This window comes from Carassius carassius, chromosome 5 (genome assembly GCF_963082965.1).
Source record: "Carassius carassius chromosome 5, fCarCar2.1, whole genome shotgun sequence".
NCBI lineage: Eukaryota > Metazoa > Chordata > Actinopteri > Cypriniformes > Cyprinidae > Carassius > Carassius carassius.
In genome coordinates, this window is record NC_081759.1 from 9137129 (window position 1) to 9164031 (window position 26903).

The following is a 26903-nucleotide window of genomic DNA, read 5'->3' on the forward strand; positions in this document are numbered from 1 at the left end:
CTGTCACTCAAATGACCAACCAATCCTATGCGTCCGCTGAGGCGGGCGTTCCTTGCATTACCTATGGGTGTTTACATCTAAACACAAAGTACTTAAGTAACTTCAACATGTCAGCCTCCATAGCACGGGCGACAGTGAGGGCGGTTAGCAGACGGAAAATACTTCCAACAAGAGCCGCTTTAACGCTGGTGAGTGCTCAGTGTAGGTACAACACGATAAAGAAACCGAATAAGCATTTAGTTCTCACATAATCGAGATCGCGTAAGTTAATGTTACATGGCATAAGCTTTTAGTCGTAGCCAGGGCTCAGTTATCTGATTAATAACAGACAGCCTCTCCTCGTCCATTCTGACACATCCAGACGAAGATTCAAATAAAACAGCAGGTTAAAGCTGACTTTCATTGTGGTTGTGTTGTTCAGTTGACATTAAGGTCAGTGTTTATGGGCAGGTTAGCCGTTAGCAGATGCTTGGAGAGGCCAAATAACTGTTTATGTGCTACGTTCCTGCATCAGAACCTTCTAGATTTACCTCGATTTGCCTTAAATATAATTTTGGGCGTATTTAACAACCGTCGCTGTTTAGGGTGAAGTCAGGAAAGCAGGATTTCAGTGATCTTATCCATGGTGCTGTAATCAGATAACTGCCCTTTCAGTTAGGTTTGTTTTTATAGACCCAGAATCTCTCCAAATGTAGTATGCCACTGCTGTAACGCAAATGTTTACTTAGTGCTTGCTTGAAATCGTTTGTCTACTGGACATGTTTATACTTTGATAAACAGTACATTAAATCGGTTAGAGATTGAAGTTTTAAAGGTATTGTTCAAGTGAATATGGCACTGGGATGCTGTACAGTTGGTGTCTGTTAAAGTAATAATTTTTTTATCGTGTACATCACTAGTACTATTATTTTTCTCAGTGTGAAATGTCATTTGAGAAAGATATAGTTATAGTTTCAAGATAAAGATATAGTTTCAAATCACAAGATGACCAAGATGATTTTTTCACCAAAATGCAGACGCAACATAATTTAAATTATAAGTTATTAAATATTTGCTAATGCACTCTTTTAGATGTTTGCCCCTAAAGTATTATATAAAGATAATATTCAAATTATACTTTCAATTACGAATTTAAAACAATTAAATATGAAATATTTTGAAACGTATGCATTGCTTTAATCAACTGAAGATGCCTAGAAGATTCTCCAACTAAAATCACAAAAGTTTTAAAATAAATAAATAAGCAAATAAAAGAGAATATAGTTTATCTGACAACTGTCCTGTTGTTTTCCTATCCTATTAAGCCAATTTTGGGAAATGTATTCTTTTAGACTAGTGGAAAAACATTGAAAATAAATTTCTCAAGGTGAGTTTTTTCGTCTCACTTCAACAGCACTTTACACACACAAGTCGTTCATTCATATATTTTTTGCACTGGCTTATATAACATTTTACAGATTTTTTTGTTTGTCTATTGACAGTATTTGCAGATTTATGGAATATCCAAAATCCCATCTGTAAAAACCTTTGACTAAAATGTCAACAAAGTCAAACAATAATTCTGAACCTGTCTTTATATGAAGTTCACATTTCTGTTCTGAAAAAAAAGTATGCAATTTAGTGTGTATTTAATTAGATTATGCATAATTTACACATTACAAGCCAAAAAACTTGTACAAAACTGTTGTAATGTACAGTACTGAATCAACAGGGCAAAGAATAGTTTTATTTAGACCTATTAGTTAACATTTTCACCTAATTGACCTGTGGTTTCTTGCCTCAGATGTGAATTATCACTGTAAAAGTCATTTTAGATAAGAGCAACTGCTAGATGGAAACCGCTGATGTACCTTTTAGATGCCAATATGTTCCTTTACTAATATGCACACTAAACGGTTCAAAAGTGTACCTTTTTGAAAAGGTACTACTGACCCAGTGACAGCTCTTGTAACCTGTTGTTTTATCATATTGAATTTGTCAAATTATTACAATTCTACACTTTCTTTCATCTGCCATAATCACTGAATGTATTTTTTTTATTTATTCTCAGACGCCTTCAGCTGTGAATAAAGTCAAGCAACTTTTACAGAGCAAACCAGAATATGTGAGCAATAGTGTTATTATTTTTCTCCAGCCTCTGTAATACATTTTTCCTGTCTCATTCTTTGGATTATATATTGACCTGTCTTCAAACAGATCGGCCTCAAAGTTGGTGTTCGAACCCGAGGTTGCAATGGCCTCACTTACACACTAGACTATACTAAAGAGAAAGACAAATCAGACGAGGAGGTGTTACAAGACGGTGAGTAACACAATAACTTTATTATAAAGGAATAAGCCCCAATAAGTTTCTTTACAGTGAATTTATAACCGCTAAGGAGCATTGTTAGGAACGACATTAGTGCGAAACCACGGCTTCACTGGAATTCTTGCTTTTATAAAACGGTTATTCCATATACATAGTAAGGTTTCACAAAATAAAACAGCAAATAAAGTGTAATGATATTAATAAAATCAATCATTACAAACAATGTAGATCCTCAAAATCAGTTGTGGTTGCAACAAAGTGGTTTCCGAGCAACACACAAATGTAAACAAAGGTGTATGTTTGTAGAGTCATTTACAACAGCTTTGAACACTGCTCACCCAATCAGAATCAAGGACCGGAACTATTCATTTATAGTATCTCATATACACTACCATTCAAAGTCAGTAAGATTTTTATCTTTTTGAAAGAAGCCTTTTCTGCTTATTAAGGCTGCATTATTGGTTCAAAAATGGAGTAAAATCTGTAATATTATTGAATGTTATTACAATAAAAAAAAAGCGTTTTCTATTTTAACTGTATTTGTAAAATGTAATTTATTCCTGTGATTTAAAGCTGAATCATTCGTCCAGTTACATGATCCAGCAGAAATCATTGTAAAACATTTTTCAGGATTCTTTGGTGAACAGAATGTTCAAAGAACTATTTGAGATCGAAATCTTTTGTAACATTATAAATGACTGCAACATTTTAATGCATCTTTGATGAATAAGTGTTTTTTTTTTTCATTTAAATAAGACTTTTAAATACTAGTGTATATTATGTAAATTGCACACGTGTGCATAGAAATCTCATTGATGTAAATGTTTGCTCTCCAGGTGTGAGAGTGTTCATAGAGAAGAAGGCTCAGCTGACGCTGCTCGGCACGGAGATGGATTTTGTCGAAACGAAACTTTCCAGCGAGTTTGTGTTCAACAATCCCAACATCAAAGGGACGTGCGGCTGTGGGGAAAGCTTTAACATATGAACCTTGCAGCATGTTTGGCTTCATCTAAAGCTTGAGCCCTCCAGGACATCCAGACCTGATCCTAGATTCATACATCCATCTTGAAGATTTGTGGGGAAAGAGACTGATATTTAGTGGCCTGTTTGGCCATCATGTCCTGTGCTGCCTCCGGTCACTGCGACACAAACCTAGAAAAGCCCTGCTTACAAATACAGTTGTTAACTTAAAATTTTGTTTCGTTTGTTCATTTAATTGCTTGAACACACTTTATTGAGCAGCTTAATGCGTGTTTAATGTGCCTGTGTCTCAAGCGGCTCTGAGGAGGGTTCCAGTTACACTAGTTAGTGGTTAAAGAGGAATTAATTGCTTTGGTGTTTTTGTGTGTAATCCAGTCGCTCTGATTCATATTTGATAATCCAGTTAATATGTTGTGAGGATTATCCTAATGAGCTGAACCTGCTGAATGTCGTAACACATCCTCCTTACAGCAATAACCTAGATCTACACCACAAGAAAAGGGGAGTATTAACTTTGCACTTTTAGCATGCCACGTTTTGTCATTTGCTCTATAATGTGATTAACAAGCAGCACAGGAACTGATGCCAAATTTTAAATATGCGATTGTTTGACTTGAACTTGTTTTCTGTTGAAGTATTAGTGTGAGATGTACATAACCATGTAAATCCCTTCAACTGTCTATGAACGCACAAATAAACTTCCATTGTACATACAAGCAGGATCGTTCTTGAATTAAATGCCTTTTATTGTCCTCAGTGTGCCACTGTTTTCTAATGTCCCATTTCATCTTAAAATTACAGTCCATTCTTTGACTTGAAAGAAATAATAAAAAGTCGCAATTATAATCTTAATTAAAACAAAAATCATTTTACTGCTGTGTGACATCCCAGCATTTAAATTAAATTTAAATTAAATTAATGCATTTAGCAGACGCTTTTATCCAAAGCAACTTACAATGCATTCAGGCTATCAATTTTTACCTATCATGTGTTCCCGGGGAATCGAACCCCAACCTTGCGTATCAAAGCGCAATGCTCTACCAATTGAGCTACAGGAACACTTTATGAAGTGCAAATTTAAGATGAAGAATGAAGATCATGAAAATATTTAGTTTATGTTTTTTTTCAGCGTGCATTGTCAAAATATAAGTAATGCATAAATAGAATACTATAATTCTAACGCTTTTATATATATATAAATATAATGTTTTTGTTTTTTTTGCAAGTACTTAAGTAAGGTTTACTTTAAAGGGATAGTTCCAAAAAAATAATATTTGTTGAAAATGTACTCACTCTAAGGCCATCCACCATGAGGTTGTTTCTTCGTTAGATTTGGAGAAATGTAGCACTGCATCACTTGCTCACCAATGGATCCTCTGCATTGAATGGGTGCCGTCAGAATGAGAGTCCAAACAGTTGATAGAAACAACAATGATTTACAAGTAATCCGCATGACTCCAGTTAATCAATTAACATCTTATAAAGTGAAAAACTGTGTTAGAAAGAAAAAAAATTATTGTGTGACCTCGATTAGTTTCACTACATTTTCATTTCAGTAGCATTGTGATATGACTGTCTAGACACATAAAACAACCGCACTGACGTTAGTATTTCTAATATGGCTCAAAGATCAGTCTGTACTATCTTTTTCTTTATATCTTAACTTAACTGCAGCTTTGATGATAACTTATGAGGCCAGCTGCCACAATATACAAGAAACTGCCACTTAAGTGACTCCCACAGATATATATCAATATGTGAAGGGAGCTGATAAGATAAGTTATTGCTGGACTGTTATGTCTGAATATGGTCCAGACAGGAAGGAAGGGAAACACTCTGCTTTTGCTCCTGTTTTCTTTACGGCCACAGAGTTTCCTCACAACTGCAGAAGTTGAAGTTCATTGATCTCCTATTTCTTTGTCTTCCTGATCACACAGGTGTCCATCTGTCATGACTGGATTTTGATTCTTGGCTTGCCTTTACTTGTGTCTTCAGGAGTGTTTTAGGTTTTTATTAGTTTTTCTTCGTCAAAGATCTAAATAATTGTGGTCTACAGCCGATCAGGCATCAAACGAGTAATTAAAATCATTTTAAACTCCTTCAACAACACAGGGATCTGTCAAGATTAATTTCACCCTTCAATTTCACGGTTTTCCGCTGGCCACGCAGAAGCGACTCCTGCACCTCCAGTGGGACTGTTGTCATGGTGACGCGTGTACGCGGGCTGTGTAGCGCCCTGAAGTACGCGCTAAAACACCCGGGAAAGACCCCGTTTACAAGCACCATTTCACCTGACAACACCGCACTCGACTGAGACACTGCACGCCTCAGCGGGAGGACGATTATGAGGGGAAATCTTTCAGTACAACAGCCATTCCCGCAGTAGATCATCTCATGAGCGGCGGTTAAAGCACAGGAGCTTGTTTCTTCAGAGATGTCTGCGCTGAGTGACTCTGGCTTTGAGGAGGATCTTCACACTTCTCCAGCAGCGGCTTCAAGCGCCCGACTGACCTCAGACCTGCACGTGCACGAGTGTGACTATGAAGAGAGCTGCTTCATCATCCAGAGACACAATGAACTGCAGTTTCTGGCGCAGAACTGCCTCGCGCGACAACCGCAGGTCAGACGTCACACCGTCAATACTAGTATTATTATTATTAAAAGAAACGAATTCCGTAAGAATTGATTACAAGTGAAAGTCTGTAATGCTACAAAACATTTCTGTTTCAAATAAATGATGCTCGTTAGAACTTTATATTCATCAAAAAATCCTGAAAAACGAAATGTGCTGTTTCCACCCAAATAATCAGAAATGTTTCTGGAGCAGCAAATCAGCCTATTCGAATGATTTCTGAAGGATCACCTGACACTGAAAACTGATCAAAATTCAGCTTTGCAGCACAGGAATAACTTTTTATATTTTATATAATAATTTGACATTTTACATTATATTCATATAGAAAACAATTATTTGAACTATAATAATATTTCACAGTATTTCATAATAGCAAAGAATGGAATATATTTTCTTTTTCTTTGTAATTTTATATCAATATGGCACAACATTAGCCTGTTTAAATCAATGGAATAGACGAGTTAGGTTAAACGTAATCCAAAGGTAATCAAAAGGTAGTTTGATTATATTACCTAAAATCTGTGTTTTAATGGATTATGTTAATAACCACAATTGGAGAAAACCCAGAACTGTTATCTTTGTAAAAGGACGTTGCAATAACAAACTAGAGAACTAGAGAAAAAACATTTATTTCATCATGTGGGTTTCCCCCACTTTCCATAGTTTTACTTCAATGAAAGGTTAGAATTTAGTACATTTTTTTTATGAAAGATCAAAAGGATAAACAATGCTGATTTATTTTCACAGCCACCTTTGCTCATATTTACTAAGGCTACCAATATTAGTGGACGGCACTGTAAATATATATATATATATAATGTATATATATATGTGGTGTGACTTATTTATCAAAATTAATTTGACATGAACCAAGAGAAATGAACCGAGAGTAAACATTACCGTCTACACCCGCGAGAGGGCGGTCTGTGCTGCTCAGTGATCCTGTAGCCTACTCTGAAAACATAGAGCGCCCTATCGCGGCTGTAGACGGTAATGTTTTCACTTGGTTCTTGTTTCTAAATAAATGCGACTTATATTATATATATATATATATATATATATATATATATATATATATATATATATATATATATATATATATATATATATATATATATATATATATATATATATTGATTTGGTGTATACAAATGGGTGAAATTAGTATTCTTTTGACAGCTAGCCCCCATTGTTGTTAATTTTAATCAATAATTTTTACAGTAATATTTTAATTTCATTACAGATTACAGCAGAGGCTCGCAGTAAACTGGTGAGCTGGCTCATAGCGGTACACAGACAGCTCAAACTGTCTTTCGAATCATGCTGCTTGGCTGTTAATATCATGGACCGTTTCCTGATCACAACCTCAGTAGCTGCAGACTGTTTTCAGTTACTGGGAGTCACATCTCTGCTGATCGCCACAAAACAGGTGCAGCTCTTATTTGTGTACTTGTAGTGTATCTTAAAGGGGACATTACAAAATTTGGGAAAATTATAACCCTGTCTAAAAATGACCTGTTTTAAGGGGCGTGTCCTTTAATGGTTATGATTGGCTAACGTTATTGCATAACAAACAGTTTCAACGCCCCCTCATTGCATGTGAGTGTTCTGACAACAGAATCAAAATAAAACAACCATTTCAAGCATTAAGAAATCATTCATGTGTTCCTGTGGCCCAAGTGGTAGAGCATTGTATTAGCAGAGCAAGGTTGTGGGTTTGATTTCAAGGGAACACGTTAGGTAAAAAATGATAGCCTGAATGCACTGTAAGTCACTTTGGATAAAAGCGTCTGCTAAATGCATAAATTTAATTTAATTAAAATTTACTTATGGTTTGTAATGCAGTTGCAGTCAGATATAGACCCCTTTATTAAATATATATATATTTTTAAAAATCCATACTTGCAGACAACATAATATTAATGATATAAAAGACCATTATATTTAGAGACCCATGCATTACTGTTTCTTAAACACACTTAAATGCAATTTTAAATGTATTTGTAATGTATTTGCTAAATGTATTAAATTACAACTCTTTAACAAACCTGTAAATATGGATATTGTTAAAGAGGTTATATAATGGTGCTTAAAATAACATTATTTTTTGTATTTGGTGTAATGCAATGAGATTAAATGGATTAAGATAAAAAAAAACATGATCTCTTGAACTACATGAGATACAATTGACATTACATTTCAGTAGTGCACTTTAACCATATTTCAAAGGCAATGGAAGTAATTCTGAAATTGCATATATAGGCTATGAAATTGCTTACCGAAATATATATGTTTTCATTTAATTACAATTAACATTCAGTTAAGTGGCTGAAAAAATTACATTCAGTTTGCACTTAACTATTCAGTACACTTCTTTTTCACCATACACACTTTTCAGGGACAATTGATTAGAAATTAAAATAAATTTAAGCATTTAGCAGATGCTTTTATCAAAGCAACTTACATTGGATTCAGTCTAACAATTTTTCCTAACATGTGTTCACTGGGATTCGAAAACCTCGCTCTACCCCTTGAGCTACAGGAACACTATTGTTATGATTCTGAAAATAGACCTATATTTAAATCTGAGTAAGTAGTGAGTTTTGTGTTTTCCAGGTTGAAGTGTATTCACCTCGCATCACACAGCTTCTGTCGCTTTGCTGCAATACTTTTTCCAGAGAACAGCTGTGCAATCTCGAATGCCTGATCCTTCTCAGACTCAATTTCAGACTGGCTGCACCTACCCTTGCTTTCTTTCTAGACTATTTCACCAGTCGCACAACTGGATGTCAGACTGATGAAGCCATGGATAAGATGGTCACTACACAGGATAAACATGTATGGAAGGAGCCTGAGAAGAAGTGGAAATGGTTGGCATGCAAAGTATGTGAACTGAGTTTGGCTGACTACACATTTAACAAGTATATGCCGTCTGTGATTGTGCTGTGTGCTATGAAAGTGGCAAAAGATCTGCTGAAGAATTCAGTGCAGCCCACAGACAACGTCGCTGGTTCATCACAAACATTGGAGTCTTTCTGTTTTCAAGAGTTTCCAACATTTGAAGCTCAGCTTTTGTTTCAGCAATGCACAGTAGATCTGAAATTGTTGGTTTCTCTTAATCAAGACACAGTCCAGGACTTCATATCATTATAAATCATTATATTAGGTCATTCCACAAAATGATCACATTGACAATTTGCTAAAACTTACTTAAGTAATTCACCTGAAGAAAGTTAGCAAAAAATGCTAATATACTGTAGTGTACTGTTTTGCTATGAATTTCTCTATTTCTCTATTACAGGAGATCTGTAATACTCCATATGACTCAAAAAAGGGTGGATTTATAATACACATGAAACAACTTGTCAAGCTGTATTTGTCCCATAATTTATTTATGCAAAAGTAAGGTTTTATTTTAAATGTATGTGTATGTAGAATACAACTTTTAGAATTTCTGTTTGTAAAATAAAATTGAAATTCATAAAAAAAGCATAACTATGTATAATATTAGAGTTTTTCATGACCATTTTTCAGCATCTCTGTCCTCTTGGCATGTGAAATGATACTCGGTGCTCACATACAGGCTGTGGGGTTTTTACAATGCCTCCTACAGCCTCTTTGCAATGCCTGCATTACATAGTGACACAAAAATAATATGCATTCTGAAATGTGCATCACAAAGACATGTTGCTCAAAATAGCATTTAGGCACTTTTTAGCTATTTTAATGATTGAAGTCACACATTATTTGGGTAGCCATATGAAAATGTTTTGAGTTTCTGATGTCAGAAATGATTTTTTTATTTATAAACTAAATTAACTAAATTTACAGTATGTTTTCATATTTTAATGAACTATTTTATCCCTAAAGTTAAGAGAAAGATTTACAATTTTACAATTTGACCAAGAAGGAGAGAGATGGGGTTTGACCGAGAAGGAGAGTGATGGGGTGCTGTGCCAGATGACCTGGCCTCCACAGTCACCGGACCTGAACCCAATCGAGATGGTTTAGGGGTGAGCTGGACCGCAGACAGAAGGCAAAAGAGCCAACAAGGGCTAAGCATCTCTCGGGGAACTCCTTCAAGGCTGTTGGAAGACCATTTCAGGTGACTACCTCTTGAAGCTCATCATGAGAATGCCAAGAGTGTGCAAAGCAGTAATCAAAGCAAAAGGTGGCTTCTTTGAAGAACCTAGAATATGACATTTTTTCAGTTATGTATATAATTCCACATGTGTTAATTCATAGTTTTGATGCCTTCAGTGTGAATCTACAATTTTCATAGTCATGAAAATAAAGAAAACTCTTTGAATGAGAAGGTGTGTCCAAACTTTTTGGTCTGTACTGTATATATATATATATATATATATATATATATATATATATATATATATATATATATATATATATATATATATACAGACACACACACACACATAATTGCATAATAAATGAAAAGAAAATAGAATACAAAAAGATTAGAAACGTAGTTTTTTTAAAGAATAGAATTAGAATAGTGAGTGCTAAAGTTAGAGAGTCAAATAAAGATGGAAGAGATTGGTTTTAAGCCGATTCTTGAAGATGGCTAAGGACTGCTCGGATTGAGTTGGGGAGGTCATTCCACCAGGAGGGAACATTTAATTTAAAAGTCCGTAAAAGTGACTTTGTGTGTGTGTGTGTGTGTGTATATATATATATATATATATATATATATATATATATATATATATATATATATATATATATATATATATATTAGATTTACAGTTTATTTTAACAAATATAAAAAATGTAAAAAGTGTGCATTATTGTTGACACCCAGAGCATGACTGTAAGTCATTCTCTTCAAACGCTTTTGACGTTAGAAAAGTGTATACCAATATCGCATGTAACTTTAGAGACGGTCCCTAAATGTGCGAATATCGCCCAACGTCAAGCCAACCTTATAGCCAGTAAGAAAAGTAAACTACCGGTAATATTATCGCCATTCATTCATACCTCTTGAGTGCCAAAGTCCCTATAACAATTTCAAAAAAACTGTACTGAAATCAACTGTTTACCTATATTCTACTTAATTGTATTGTAATTAAGTTTCTTACTGTTTGGTTTAAAATAGTTACCTAGTATCTCTGTTATGCTGCAGCTATGTTGAGTCTTGCACAAGTCGGTTAGTAAGCAGACAGACAGGGCGTGGAGGAAATGAAGTGAAGGGAGAAAGTAAATGTGACACTGAATTCATTTGTTAGCAGATCGCAGTACCAGATTATTTGCTACAAAAAAAAAACAAATAACAGTATTTTAGTTTGTTAGACCAATCAAGCATTAACGTTCTTATTTGAGCGTGTGAGGTTTTGAATTTGCCGGCTTGTTATTGGCTGGCGGTGTGTAAGGGGCGGGGCTCTAACTCAAATCACTCACCGCTCGTGACTCCGAAGGCATGTAGTCTGACTGTCTTAAGCTGCTGTGATCCGTGAAACGGTTGGAGCGTGTGGAAACAAACTGCTATACTGCTGCAGTTTGTTAACAAGGAGAGCTTTTAATTTTACGGCTGTTTCGTTAGGCTCAATACTGCCTTCTTCTATTAGAGAGCATTTTCTCCGAGTTAACCGGACCGAGACCTAACTTACTCTGATGTATTCAACGTGAGCCTCTCTATTATGTGTATATGACGGTTAATTTAACAGTATTTTACACTCGTATCGAATGAGCTAGCCATTCACACCGGTAATAAAATGTCTGAGAAGATTTCAGAGAAGATTTCAGAGAAGCGATACTCCAGCATGGACGAGTCCTCACTCCGCAATCTGGTGAGTTCAGCTCAGAAATGCCATTTATTTTGACAGACATTGATTTTAGCTTTCGCATAACTTTATTTTTTGATAAAAATGCGCACTTGTCAGGTTGTAAAATGTTTAAAAATTAACAAAGTCTATGCAGAAGGCTTAATATAGTTCAACCTTTACTGTAACAACTATGATGATGTTGTCGACAATAATATTTTATGAAACGTTAATGATTTTTTTTTTTTTCTCCGAAACCAAAAACTAATATTTGTCCATAATTTCTACTATTCATGATTGTGACACCTGAGTTTACAGGTACATTTATAAAATGCCATTTATATTGGACAAACAAACAAACCCAAAGAGCAATAATTAAAAACTAAAAGTAGATTTATAATATCTACATTAATAAAAAAAATGCTATTGTATCTGTCAGTTTTTATCAGTGCTTTAATAAAGTACTCAATATGAGTGGAAAAATGAAATGTCCAAACAAGCAGCTGCACATAACTGAGTCTGAGTCAGTGTGCATGATATGAGACTGAGAGAAGCAGATGGAAAGGAACCATATAAACTGATTAGGTGTGAACATGGGTTTTAAGCAGCAGGAGTTCCTAAATAAACTTTCAGGCTGATAGATAGAGAGATAGTCCTAACCAAAAAGTGCACATTTGACTTTTATGTTCCAACTGTCATGAACAACCACCACAGCAACACCTTCAGTTTCACATGAATCAACAACAACAACAAAAAGACATCTGTTTTTTTTAGTCAGTCTGGTTTCTGTTGAGTCAGTGGCTGTCCTGTCAATCATGCTGCCCTAGGCCAGATATGAGATGCTTGGAAGGAAACAAATAATTTTCAGTGAGTGGTAGTTGGAATGAAGAGCAGTTGCGTGAAACAGCCAGGAATGAGCGTGAAGTGGGCGTCTGAGAGCCTCTGTGAGGGCAACAATGCCACACTATAATACAGCTGCAAGTGTCGCCTATGCCAGGATCCATGGAGTGACCCCATTTACAAAGTGCTTTATTGGTTAAAACCACTGCATTCTTGTACATTATGAATACACAAAAAATGTACTCTGTATTCTTTTGAATTGATCAAGAGTTTCTGTCTTATTAGCTTTTTTTATTGTGGCAGACATCAATGAGGATAAAAACATTATGCAGTTGAACAAAATTGGGTCAACTTGATGAGTTGTAGCACTGTCATCAATATACTCTTGACATTCTTCTTTTGTGGGCAAAATACTGAAGAATTCAGTTTTATTACAAAGATTTAATCAAAACACTGGTATTGGAATGGAATTTCATACCAATTTGCATTTATACAATATTAGATGATTGTCCAATGTGAGTTAAAAAGAAAAGTTGAACAGTCACAATGTGATATTGTTAATACAGAATTACATTACATGTTATTTGTCCAAATTAATGTTTTTGCAAGTCCTGCAGTCTCTGCAGATTGTATAAGAAGGAGCTTAACTTTTAAATAAATAACTAAACATGCTTCTGAAAGTGAAAGCCATGTTAGATTGACTGCAAATTAGCAGCTATATGAGAGATTTATTAATTAGCATGCTGATATGTGTATGGTGTTTCACACACCCCATTATCTTGGATTGGTGTTGTATCATTCATAAAAAAAAAACAAAAAAAACCACTGAATTATTTACTATAATGGGAGAATTGTCCCTAAAATAGTTGTAGTATATACCAACATGAGAGCGAATGCTGTGTCAAGTCTCACAGACACTATGACAACATTTCAGGATTGTTCTTAATAGAAAATTCCCAGTCAAGTACAGCATCACAAATTCCTACACAATAGAATAAGCTGTTCTGTGACTCGAGTCATAACTTAGTCATAATAAAGCTATATTGTAAGGCAGGTTTAAACCATCCTTGTGTAAGGACTTATAACACAGAGCACAAAACCTGCATTCAAAGCAATATGGAAAAATAAATATTGCCTGTTTTTTCCATCCTTATTCCTCTCTGTATGTATGTTTGCAGAACGGCCACTCTATTGGAACAATCTAGTCATGTCAGCTTGAAATGGTTAGGCTGATATTTGTAACAAGGTAACGTTTGTTTGTTGTTGCTGGGTCTCAACCAGCTTAAGCCAAGAACACACTACACGACTGTCAGGCTGTGTGTGGTGTCTAAAGATTATGATCTTAGAATTCAAGAACCAGTCATTCTGTGTGTGTATAATTATAATTAATAAAACAATTCTGATATTTATATTGAAATGCTGAAATTTTGGTATTAATAATAATGAATAATAATAATAATAATAATAATTCATTACATTTATATAGCGCTTTTCTAGGCACTCAAAGCGCTTTACATAGTCTGGGGGTATCTCCTCATCCACCACCAGTGTGCAGCATCCACCTGGATGATGCGACGGCAGCCATAGTGCGCCAGAACGCCCACCACACACCAGCTTACTGGTGGAGAGGAGACAGAGTGATGAAGCCAATCAGCAGATATGGGGATTGTTAGGAAGCCATGATGGTCAGAGGCCAATGAGCGAATTTAGCCAGGATGCCGAGGTCACACCTCTACTCTTTTCGAAAGACATCCTGGGATTTTTAATGACCACAGAGAGTCAGGACCTCGGTTTAACGTCTCATCCGAAGGACGATTTTGTATTGTGACAATCGTATTGAAAAACAAGCTACTGTATAATATAATAAGCTGGTTTTGGCTGCATATACACTTCAAGGATGCTTTCATACTGTTAAAAGTGTCGTGGGAGCAGGTGTGTCAGACTATTGTGCAAAAACTATTCTTTCGAGATGTTATTGTATTCTGAAATTTTAACAGTCTCGTGAAAACATGCTAAACAGATTCAAGATTGATATTAGTAACATTAGGGTTTGAAATTAATTAAATTTTAGTCACCACATTTTTAGAACTGGCAAATCTGCTAAATTGAATTTCCATGTGTGGTCCTGAAGGAAGTCTAAAAGTACTCTAGATTCCCACCTCTGTTTTCTCCCCTTGTAAATATTTTCCACTCTCCCCTCTTCACAATGTTTGAATGTCTGTGAGACACGATTCCACAGAGGTCATGAGTGTCACAGTCCCTCGTGGATTTTGGAGCATGTGGAGTTTTCTCCAACTTTCTTGTTGACTCTTATGGGGCTTATTTTTAGTTGCGTGTGAATATAGATTTTTTTTTTTTTTGTTCAAGATTGAGGAATTGAAGTTTCAATTAGTTTTTCATTAGGGATGTTTATTTGTCTTAATAGTTGTTCTCTTCAACTTTGGAGGCATTTCCTGATATAGGTTCCCAAAGGACTATATAATTGGTGTCTGTTTATGTAGAACTTGGAGGTAGACCACAATTGTCATTCATGTCTTCCACATTATTTGCTTTCCAGTAGAGTTTCAATCTTTTTTTTTTTTTTGTAAAAAATATATTTTATTATCTAAAATATAGGAGTTTAAATAGCCCTATTACGCCATTTTTACGGTTCCTAATATTGTTTTGGGAGTTTCCTACAAAAGGATTACATACTTACAAGGTCAAAAAAGCCTTTTTCCCCCTCAAAATATGCATATAATATGCATACCTCATTTCCAGCAATTCTCACACAATTAATTCAAAGAAAGTTCAAAGATTCAGTCTCTCTAAACCCCTCCTTTCCGTGAGTCTGTTCTGATTGGTCAGATGGCCTAGTCTGTTGTGATTGGTCTACGATATACAGCTGTGTCGGAAACAATATGCCTATTTCAATAGTTCTGTCTTTTAAACTCTCTATAGAAAATATATACATGTATTATTCATCATAATTACAGGTTGTGAGATTCAGTGGATCAGCTGGTCCAAAAAAACAGGATAACTGATTCATCTTTCAATAGCAAGCGTTTTGTGAATCCCACGTTGAACTCCCTGAGACTGGAGAAGTCGTCAGTAGAATGATGTTTTTGTGGATGGGGTCAAGTTGTTTGCAGCTGGCCGACATGGAACATAGGCGCGCATTATGCAAATGTGCTACCTCGTGATATGTAGCCAGGGCCGTCGCAAGCGGGGTGCAAGGCCCTGTGCGAAGTTGACGAGTAGGGCTGCTCCGATCACGATCTGCCGATCGTTAATGCGCATCTCGTCAGTAAATCCGGTTCTCTAATCATAGGTAAATTCCCTCAGGTGCGTGTTTTCAGATAGAGCAGCTGTTACTACACAGAGCCGTTGTTAACTGCGAAGATGCGCACATAAATGCTGAAAATGAACGTGGATTTGCGCATCTTCTCAGTTCACAATGGGGGGGGGGGGGGGGGGTGCTATAGTAACGTAGTAACGAACGCAACTTTAAAAAGCATCTGATCGATTGTTATGACCTGCTCACTGACATGCTTGTGCACTAATCACGGTCATGCACACGTTCATAAGGATCTACTGTAAAATAATACAAATTTAAATTTCAAATGGCACTTAGAGGCTTCATATGAAGTAGTAATCAATTTACACCATTTGAAAAAAATGATCATGATCGCATATTTTCAATTCAAAACAGTGAAATTTCATAAGTTGAGTAGTTTGCATCACTAAATAGTCTATTACTGTCGGTCACTGAACATTTCTATCGTAAAAAAGTTTAATACAGTACTACTTGCATATTTCCACAAACTATAGTTACATAGTGACAGTAAGACCCGCATTCTTTGATTTGACTAGCCATCTCAAATCATTTTGACATTGACAAGCGCTGTTGGACCACTGAGACAGACAAAATTAAGCCCTAGCCTGAAACGCTCTCCCAAAACAGCTTATACTACTGTTCCAGCTATTAAAATTGTTCAGTTTTGTGTGTAATGGCAAAGTGATTATTTTGTTTCATTTGTTTTTTTTTTTTTTAAGTTAATTTATAAAAAGTTTGGAGCATTTTTTGTTCATTTAATATAAGTTTTTGTTTTCTTAAGTAACGATCAGGCAGCCAGTGTCAGACAGTGAGCCTAGTCGAGCCTAGTGTTGGGCGATATGGTCATTTTTCAGATCGTCATATCGTCAGCCTGTGAGATCGACGATACACGATATTATCGTGGATGGTTGGAGCTAGAGAGAGACTCTTTGTCCTTGTCAAATCATAACTATTAAATGTTTTAAACCGCGCAGGTGCGAGAGAGAGGCCTATGGAATCACCAATAATCGAAAAAATATACTTTCAAACATACTGATAAACTAACGTTAAATATAAAAATACTGTATTTAAAACAGCTAGTTCATACATAGTTCGGACGCAACTGTCATATCGCGCGTCCGTATCTGCGCAGGGAAGTTATCAGTCTAAATGTTCTGCAAAATCAGTCAACTGTAAAAATCAATAGCAGATTTAATTTAAAGTCCAACAGTTTAACACTAATATTGGGCATAAACGATCATTTAAATATAAAGTATTTAAAACGGGTAAGTTGATATATTTGTAGTAAAGTTGAATTGAACTGATGCATCAGTCATACAGCGCTCCGGACCACGTGCCTCATGACGAGCTCGACGCACCGTCACAGAAACAAGAATGAGATGCATTCTAACATAACTGTGGCATTAAACTCAGTGAGGGCTCGTTTAAATTAAAATAGTGCACATATAAAGGCCGTTCAGATTACTTGTTAAAGTTCAATGAAATACCTTTTATCTGCAGACCATGTACGTCTGTTTGTGGATGGAGACTTTGTAACGGCCGAAACTATGTATTTTGCGTGCATCATATTATAATGCGGTGTGCATGAAAATAATAACTAGCCGGCAGATTGAATTTATTATCCATTGTGGTTCTCACGTACTCCTAAGTCATCACCACATAGTGCGTGTTATAAGTTAAGTGATCAGTCTTTAAGAGAAGGACTACGTGAGAACCACTATGGATGATAAATTCGCTCTGCCGCCTTGTTAATTATTTTGTCTTTACTTTATTTGTGACGCCAAGAAAGAGTTAATCTCTCATGTTTGAGAAGAGCGTGTTGCAGTGTAACAGCCATTAAATGTTTGGGACACCAACTCTCTTGCATTTCATGGATTTATGAGTTATCCGAGTCAAAGCGGACAATACATTTATACATATATTTCAGCGACTATACAGGCTCTAAGGCCTGGTTCACACCGGACGCCGAAGCGACGCGGAAGCGGTGCGGAACGGAGGCCGCTTCCTTTCGGCGCCCATGTTAACCTATGGTGTCGTTCATACAAGGCCGGCCCGCGCCGTGAAGCACCAGTTTCTGCGTCTGGTCTATTTTTTGCGCGAGCCACGAGCGATCCGCGTCAATTCCGACAGGAAGTCACACCGAGAAACACGAGACAATCCGGTCAATTGTCAAAATATAAGTAATTTTCAAATTAAAATACCGCGAGTGACAAATGCGATCATATTTGTGTATCTAAACCATAGACTGTATGATCTAAACAGACTAGAAAAATGAAGAAAAGAAAAAAAAACACACAACGCACGCACGTACATGCACACACAGAGCAACGGAAGTGGGCGGACTACAGGGCGGGTGGGAAGGGGTGGGGGTTATTTACTTACCCATGATGTGCTCTGAATAAACAACAACTGAGCAGAAGCGCTTGTTGACCGCCGCGGAGAATACGCGTCTGGTGTGAACAGGCAGGCGCCGGACCGTGCGTGATTTTCCGTTCCGCGCCGCTTCGGCGTCCGGTGTGAACCAGGCGTAATCCTCCTGCACTCGCGCGCGCGCTGTGTGTGTGTGTGTGTGTGTGTGTGTGTGTGTGAAATGCGGTGCTGAAGTGAAATAACTGGGCAGTTTGATAGCCGAATTATAAGCAGCAGCCTAATAAGAATAAAATAATAGTTATTATTATTATAATCTAATACATTAATAGGAAAATGAGCCTAATATCGTCTTGATTATCGACAGAGAAATCTGCTTATGTCGATATCTCTGACGATCGTCGATACACGATACTATCGCCTATCGGCACAACGCCTATCGGTCGCGGTTGCACAGTCTCGTGTTGTTTCAACCAGTGCAGCATTTTTTTTTTATCACTAATTGATGGATCTCTAAAATATAAAAATAAGGAGAAGCCTAAAACATACCCAAGGCCCGGCCCGCGTCTGAACTATGACTTGAAAATTGACACGAAGCCCGGCCTGAGGGGTGTAAAAAAAGTCGGGGTGAAACGCAAGGCTCTAGACCAGCCAAAGAGTTTATCTTGAACTGATTCTTATACACAGAGTCTTATACTGTCTATCAGCTGTTTTAGTCTTTCAAAGGAGAAAATGGGAGGAAAAACTGACATAAAAATAAATGACATAAAATGCAGGCCAGCAGTGAGGCCCTCTAGAGGCACGAGGTCCTGTGCGGTTGCACACTTGGCTCAGCCCTTGAGATGGTACTGCGTGTAGCTGTCACGGAAGTGGTGTTTGAATTACTAACCACTCGTTTCAGCTGTTCAGAGTTGATTCTTTATTTTGGGAGACAATAACTTTATTTATCGTCCACTTTCAAATTTACAACTTTGCAGATCATTTACACTCACATACAGCTTCATTGCATTAAAGGCAATATTGAAAGCTAATTTTATCACAATCAGATTAGTAATGACTAATTATAGTTCGCATTTTTGTCATGTGTAAGTATTGCTTTGACAATAATAAAATGCTGAAAATGCTGCACGTTTTTTTTTTTTTAATAAAATGCAACACTATGAAAATATAGCTTTTGTTAGATTTGTTTGAAAGTGAAAGTGACGTGACATTCAGCCAAGTATGGTGACCCATACTCAGAATTTGTGCTCTGCATTTAACCCATCCGAAATGCACACACACAGAGCAGTGAACACACACACACACTGTGAGCACACACCCGGAGCAGTGGGCAGCCATTTATGCTGCGGCGCCCGGGGAGCAGTTGGGGGTTCGATGCCTTGCTCAAGGGCACCTAAGTCATGGTATTGAAGGTGGAGAGAGAACTGTACATGCACTCCCCCCACCCACAATTCCTGCCGGCCCGGGACTCGAACTCACAACCTTTCGATTGGGAGTCCGACTCTCTAACCATTAGGCCACGACTTCCCCGTAATGGTAAAAAAGCTTGCTTCTATTCTATTCTATATTCTATCTAAAGTTTGCTTCTTGTCTTCATTTGTAAGTCGCTTTGGATAAAAGCCTCTGCTAAATAACCAAATTTAAACGAATGTAAATAACAAAACTAAATTGAAATTTTAAAACAAGCCCTAAATCAAATAAATAACTCAAATAAAATAAATATTTTATATAAACAAAATAAGGCTTTGTGTGCTCTTTGTATTTAACATTAGAGGCAACCACTGCATTTTAATCATGATCCAAACAAATATGCTGCATACATGCAAAATTAAGAGTTTTTAATCTAAATTAGATTTTATAATTTCGAAATTCAAAGCAAAAACAGAATGATTTAACTTCAGTTTTGTAGAACTATACATAAAACATATATCTGCATGAGATGCAGATTCACTCTCTGCCAGCAGGTGGAGCTTAAAGCGTTTACTTGGTTTCCACTGTAAACAAAGCAGTGCTGCAGTTATGAACTTTAATATGCATTATACAGAGGCAAGATGAAAAGGAAAAAAAAAAACATCTACACTTTTCTAAAGACAGTAAGTTCCCCTCAGACATACAATCATATAAAATCCTGTAAACTACTCCTAATTGAATCACAATTTGTTTTGCATCTCAACCAATTTAAACCGTCACATTTTTAATTGATTTTCAACCGGCTCGCATTTAATCATTACATCCCTAATTTTGACAGCACAAATTTTGGGAAATCCATCAAATTATTTTTCTTTAGTTTCTTAATTCCACATCCTAATACTTTGTAAATGTGTTCATGTGTCATGTGAACCCTGAAACTGACCTTAAATCAACTAGTCAGATCAGGCCATCCTTAAAAATATTCTTGTTTGCCGTAACCCGACCAACCCTGTCAATTTAGCACCGACTCAATTTTTATTTTTTTTTGCTTTTAGTCCGACCGACTTGCCGATTGTAAATTTGCGTTAAAACCGACCAATTATTTTTTTACTCTTCAAACAACTAATACAAACGCAATAAAATACTAATAATTATATTTAAGTAAGTATTGTAAATATATAAATTGCCTTGGCCTACATACAAATGAAGGCTATCTTCTTTAATTAAAAAAAAAACCCTTGACTTCATCTGTGTTTACACGGATGTCACCCTGTGGCCTGTGCGTTCGCTTCGTCTCAGACTCTCATTCACTGTCAGAGTCAACGGTTCTCGCTGGGTAATGATGCAGTAAACTAAATGTTCGCGGTCACTGTTCAAAGTCATATGGGTTCGGGCACCATAATACATCTAAAAAAATTCATTAAAACAGCTCGACACCGCTTTAACTTGGCACAAAGTTCTGGAAAAACTGTGCCCAGATCTTTTCCCATCCCTTCTCCTCTCTAGTCTAAAACAGTGACCGTGTCGACTGTCACTTTATGTTCGAAAATCTATTGCACGAATCAAGCACGAATCAACCAACACAAGTTTCGAAAACGAAAATAAGAAAATTAGATTTAACGACCTTTTCTCGGATGTTTCTCTTTTTACAACAGAAATGTGATTTCAGCCGGTATTCAGTCTCATACAGTTTCGGGCTTGAATCGCCTAGGACTGTCAAAATAGCTGAAAAAACTAAATTCGAATTTTTTACTTAAATATGATCAAAATTCGAATTGTATTCGAATTTTAAATGCATAATTTCAGTTAGGGTGAAGAAAAGCTTTTTGCTTCACTTCTGAGGCTCAAGATAGCGCATCGAGCAAAATATTACTGCATGTTTATTCAAAGCATTAGAATACATGACTGTGAAAAAAAACATAATATTTAAAATAATGTTTATGAACCAATTATTATTAATTAAGTTGCTTAAAGAACTATAAACAAAACAGCATCATGTATGCATGCATTGTTAAATAAATAAAAAGGGCGGAAAACCAGTCACACAGGATACATTTTTTCATTTAAAAACATGAGATGCGCAAAATATGCGTTCTGTGTGAACGGCTTGGTTTCAGTTTTGATGTAAACAAGATCTTCTCCACATTGATTTTTTTTTTTTTTTTTAAGTGGCTTCAACTGGATAGGCTAACATAACCTTATAATGCAATGACACATATATTGTCATCGCATCTCGTGCGCGTACACGAGGTGAAAGATGAGAAAGCAGATACTGCGTGTCGAGCTCGTCCGCCTTTGAAAATTGTGTAGACACAGCTGTGCGCGCGGCGAGATGAAATGGAACACGTACAGGGGCTCATAAGGCAGCTTCCTTATTGCACACCTAAAATTCATATGCGCATTCGAATGTGGATTTTTATTTTAAATTCGACGAATATTCGAAAAAATATATTTTTTTAATAGCCTAAGAAATTGTTTTTGAAATGTAATCGTAAACACAGCAATATTGAAGCCTGCAGTAAATGTTTTGCATTATGGCAGTCCACTCTGCTTATTGTTTTTCGAAAATGTTGCACTCCTGTTTGTCATTTTGCACGTAACTTCACGCCAATAAATCATCAGAAATATTGGTCTTTACCAATATATTGAATCTTTACATTCCTCCTGCCTGTTGTCCGTGGATTTACCTATATTTGGTGTTATTTGCCATATAAAACTTTAGACATGCAAAATCGATTTTACAATCGATTCAATGAACACTCGTCACTCAAATCAAACAGGATTTTTTTCACAAAAGTGACAACCCAAGAAAGCAAAGTAAACGTTCTCTCATTTGTAGGTTGCATTGATACGTAGCGGTGGATGCAAGTAAAACAGTACCTCATTTTTTTCTCACCTGAAATTCACGCAATAAACATGTTTTTGACAAAGATTTTAATTTGTTTGTGGTCTATATAGCCTGCATCAAAATGAGGTTTGCAATGATGCGCCCGAAGGCACGGGTTGAAGACCCAGTCAGTGACGTCACGATATGCTAATTTGTTTAAATTCACACCGACGTCATCACCATCACAAAAAATAACTTTTTTTTTTTACATTGAAACTTGAAAAAAAAATATAGACCAACCTACCGACCCTTTTTTAAAAAAAAATTACTGTTACTGCAAACCAAAATATTTTTAAGGATGGCCTCAGATTATATATGAAAATATGTACTTTTTGTGATCCCTAATAATACATATTATTGAGTCAAGTGAATTATGGACACTGCTTTATCCTTATAGTAGGCTAAATAAAGTTTTCAGAGGCCTTAAAGTTTGTTTTGTTTGAGGGTTTTACATGTTGAAGCAGCCTTTCTGTTCCAAAATTGTATGTCAAAAAGCTTCTTTTACCTCAATTGTACCACAAATGTCAACAAAACTTCTATGTGTGGTCTTTCATAAAGTGCTGACTCATTATTGTAAGAGATGGCATTAAATATATTCTTAGATCCCACATTTGACAAAGACTGCCTGCATACTACAAACGCACTATTAAGACTGTTTGGATAAACTAAATGAACTTGAATATCCTTTGGAAGTTTTAAGGAAGTAACATCTAGGAAATGGAAATGTTTATGTTGGGTCTGGCAGACATTTGTAGGGGTTCCAGGTCATTGCTCATCTTCCTGAATGTGTCACTTATACTCTTATTATCTTGCTGTTTTACTTCGGCCTTCACCTCTCTTATTCAGCCCGCATCACAATCTGGGGGCAGGATTTTGAGGCCTATGTCCTTATATGGGCATACTTGCGCTGAAGCTGGAATGGACTGCTGATTCACATCTCTCTCTGTCCTCTCTCTCTCTCTGCTTTTGCATCTATTTCCATTACCAAGATTGATGGAAAATGTAAAGTTTCCATCAGTCTTACCTTCATCATCTAGCGACAATGCTCTTCAACAGTAGTGAAACTGCAGAATCGATCTTTGGATTATTAATTAATATTGAAATGTGTGACTTTTCAGAAGCACTTTGATAGTTTAAATTCTTAAACTTGGTCTTCTCCGCATGCTTTTTAGTTGTTTACTCATTATGCATCCCCAAGACCCTATTATACCTGTAGTGTCTACTGTTCACTTGTGATCAGACCACCCAAGAGGATATCACATGTGAATGCACTTATCCTTGCATGATGCTGGTCATCTGCATTCATAAACCGGGAATTTTGTATGAAAGTAGTAGAGGAAAACAGTGCAATACATATGCTTCAGAAATAACAAAAGAAAGTGTCATGAACATTTGAGCGCTGCTGCTGAACTCCCAAACAGAGCTTTTCCATTTGAGTCTTCATGCTGTCGTCCAGCTTTCTTGACTTTAAAATGTTGAATAAAATATTGAAATAAATGAGGATAAGGGAATGACAACATAGCCTGACTACGTCAGACTTCATACCTCCGTTCAATTTCATTTAGCTGCTGTACTCAGTCTGAGATATCGACCTATCTCCCAGTTTTCCTCCTGCCTCAAAACAGCCGGCCAATCAACAAACAGAGGGCGGGGCTGAGAGCCGTGACGTAGACTCTAAGCGCCGAATGTAAGATCGTAGTTTAGGTTAGGGAAATCGAAAATGACAGCGGACATGGAGAAACGGGATGTTATTCGCAGAGTGTTTGTTTTACGTTTTTAATGGAGGTGATGTTGTGGCCCTACTCACGACAGGTTTTGGGAAAAGTTTAATTTATCAACTGTTACTGATTTGTCAGCGAGAAACTGGGGAGGCCAAAGTCCGGCAGGGCGATAATTGTGATTGTGTCCCCCTTGGTTGCTCTCATGCAGGATCAGGTTAAAGAGACAGCGAAACTCACTCGATGGTTTTGTTTTCACAGCATACTGGTGTTAAACAGTGGAGGTTTGAGGTTGCTGAGCCGGCGCATAACACACGTTATAACCAAACGTTATGTGATTGGCTTATGGATAACCAATGATTTTAAACTTCAGACAAGAGCCACCCCCCGCGAGCAAGAAAATGCTTGTCAATTATACCATTCCAGACTCTGTCTGTTGCTCATGTTTTGGCCCTAGCTTCGGCCTTTCACAAAGCAATAATGCCTCTGGCTAATGCCTCAGCTGACATGCAGTGCCCTATAGGTGTGGGAGCCCATTCCACTAGAGGAATGGCCTCCTTTTGGGCCTGGTCCACTGAAATCTCTATTGGGGAGGTCTGTGCGGCTGCTGGCTGGTCATCGCCGGCTACCTTTATGAGAGTCCTTTAATAAGATTTATTAGTTTCCTGCAGGCGGGGGTATAAGCTCCTTAAATTTAGCTTTTTCCCTCCCCTCTGGTGGGTAGAGTTATGTCAAGAAGACCTCAGAATATTCTTGGGTATCTTTGTGATCCGAATCCAGAAAAATGTAAATGGAATAAAATGGAATTTGGGAAAAATAATTGTTTAGTTGTAAAAATTTGACTGCTATCATTAAAAGAAACACATGAACAAAGTGATTCCTTTAAAGTGTTTGTGTCAGTGTCTGTTCTAATAAATAAATCCATCAAGAAGGTTTTTTGTCCATAATCCATAATACTGCTTCCTCCATTGAAAAACTTGTCTGTCTGTCTGAGTCAGGAGAGAAATAATCAGAGGTTAAGCACCGTTGATTTTGATGTGAGAGGACAAAAGGGGTATGGACTTTTTCACTAGCGGAAGCATTATTATGGATTATGGTTGGTTTAAAGTTAAAACGCCTTAATGCTGGATTGTTTCTAAGAGTTTTTCGTTTTACAAGACATAATCCAAGCCAAGTGGATTATTGTGGTGCTTATATCAGCTGTTTGAACTCTCATTCTGATGGCACCCATTCACTGCAGAGGATCCATTGGTGGGCAAGTGATGTAATGCTAAATTTCTCCACAGCATATCACTTCTAAGTTTAAAGTAGATTAGTCCTACTTATTTAGTGTTGATAATATGGTTCTGTTTATAATGTTCATTATAAAGTGTTCACAAAATATTTGTAACTCAAAATTCTCTGCAGGTTTTCAAAGATATATTTATCTGGCCCTCTGTCTGAAATAGTCCAGTCATTCTTCCGTCACACAGGGCATTAATATGGATGTATTGATAAGACATAGGAAGTCAAATCTACCCAACACACTTGTTTCCTACTGATAATAAACAATTTCTACACGTCGTCCCACAACTACATACTGGTGACTTACAGTAGGCTGTAATGGGTATGCTGTGTAGAGTTTTTAGGGCAATCGGCTCAGGACAAACTCAAAGAAACAGCCCAAAATTGAGAAACACAAGGCAAGTGTAAATTTGGAATTAGGACCAGTTTATTACACTAATTGCATTACATGAAGTTATGCTTTTTTCCATGTTGCCAAAAAAAAAAGGGCTTTGTCAATATCCCAAATATGGAAGAATATGAATCATAGAAATATGGTTTGTGAAATAAGCTTAGGTGCAGGAGCTGATGTGAATCTGCTCACAAACTGACAAACAAATGTACACTTTTCCGACATTTCATTATGTAAATATGGCTCTAGAGCATTCACAGCTTATGTGGACTGTACACACCATCACTGTAGAGTGAATATAGAGCCTTTTTTCAGTGCTTTTGTGTCTTCAGCTGGCCATTCTAGGTCATGAGCTCAATCAGAGAGAATGGGTGAGAGTGTCAGTGTGTAAATGTGTCAACCTCTTTATCTAGGCCACTGTGTTTCTCATGTTGACAGTTGACAGGAAAATTCACTAAACCGTTTGCACCGCGCTCTGCCATCACTTGATATTTTATTTTGGCGTGTAATAATAAAATCTTAAAAAATATATTTCCAGTATTTAACCAGTGTTAAAGATATTTCAAATTGTATTATGCATGTTCTGAAAAATAATTAGGCATTTATCTCAGATCCTTTTGTATAGAGGATAATGTAAGTTAATTGTACCACATCTAACCCCACCAGCTCTTTTCCAACTAAATTTTGTTTTGCATACTCAGTTTACTTATTCTTTGTTTCTCCAGCTTGATAAAACTATCGACATAGATGAGCGGCGTCTGATCCGTACAGCGATCCGGGAACTGCGTCGCTGTGAGATTGAAGAAATGGAGGCTGCGCTAACCAGCAAGCGCTTCAGACATGCCCACCAGAGCAGACATGAGAATAAAGAAAACCAGTGCCGGTATGAAGAATTTGTTACTTTTATTATTTAAGAGTTATTTATGCCTAATCTGAAAAGGAAAATTTGCAAATTCAAGAATCTGTTACATAAAACACAATGGAAAGTC

At 36.7% G+C, this 26903-nt stretch overlaps 3 protein-coding genes across 6 annotated transcripts in view; all 3 read left to right on the plus strand.

Annotated features, from left to right (window-relative positions):
- The first annotated feature begins 37 nt into the window (after nt 1–37).
- Nucleotides 38–4005, plus strand: isca1 (iron-sulfur cluster assembly 1). Its single transcript, XM_059549065.1, has 4 exons — nt 38–188; nt 2051–2104; nt 2197–2302; nt 3145–4005. Exons 1-4 carry the CDS (start codon nt 108–110, stop codon nt 3291–3293), a joined length of 390 nt encoding a protein of 129 aa, XP_059405048.1. The 5' UTR covers nt 38–107; the 3' UTR covers nt 3294–4005.
- A 1045-nt stretch (nt 4006–5050) lies between these two features.
- Nucleotides 5051–9407, plus strand: LOC132140258 (cyclin-O protein B). Its single transcript, XM_059549066.1, has 3 exons — nt 5051–5909; nt 7168–7353; nt 8541–9407. The coding sequence occupies exons 1-3, from the start codon at nt 5724–5726 to the stop codon at nt 9075–9077; spliced, it is 909 nt and encodes a 302-aa protein (XP_059405049.1). The 5' UTR covers nt 5051–5723; the 3' UTR covers nt 9078–9407.
- Nucleotides 9408–11319: 1912 nt separating this feature from the next.
- Nucleotides 11320–26903, plus strand: part of smtnb (smoothelin b) — a 71655-nt gene continuing 56071 nt past the window's right edge. The window contains exons 1-2 of one of the 4 annotated variants that reach the window (XM_059549684.1): nt 11320–11728; nt 26640–26797. In XM_059549684.1, coding sequence (XP_059405667.1) covers nt 11654–11728; nt 26640–26797 — 233 coding nt within the window. In that variant the 5' untranslated portion in view covers nt 11320–11653. The remainder of the gene's footprint in view (nt 11729–26639; nt 26798–26903) is intronic. The other 3 variants (XM_059549687.1, XM_059549685.1, XM_059549688.1) reach the window with 3 other exon arrangements.

Bases quoted from the DNA above. Each gene is read 5' to 3' on its own strand.
- isca1 (XM_059549065.1), top strand. From the start codon at position 108: ATGTCAGCCTCCATAGCACGGGCGACAGTGAGGGCGGTTAGCAGACGG. The intron at 189-2,050 runs GTGAGTGCTCAG...ATTTATTCTCAG, and splicing joins CAAGAGCCGCTTTAACGCTG to ACGCCTTCAGCTGTGAATAA. The intron at 2,105-2,196 runs GTGAGCAATAGT...GTCTTCAAACAG, and splicing joins TACAGAGCAAACCAGAATAT to ATCGGCCTCAAAGTTGGTGT.
- LOC132140258 (XM_059549066.1), top strand. From the start codon at position 5,724: ATGTCTGCGCTGAGTGACTCTGGCTTTGAGGAGGATCTTCACACTTCT. The intron at 5,910-7,167 runs GTCAGACGTCAC...ATTTCATTACAG, and splicing joins GCCTCGCGCGACAACCGCAG to ATTACAGCAGAGGCTCGCAG. The intron at 7,354-8,540 runs GTGCAGCTCTTA...TGTGTTTTCCAG, and splicing joins TGCTGATCGCCACAAAACAG to GTTGAAGTGTATTCACCTCG.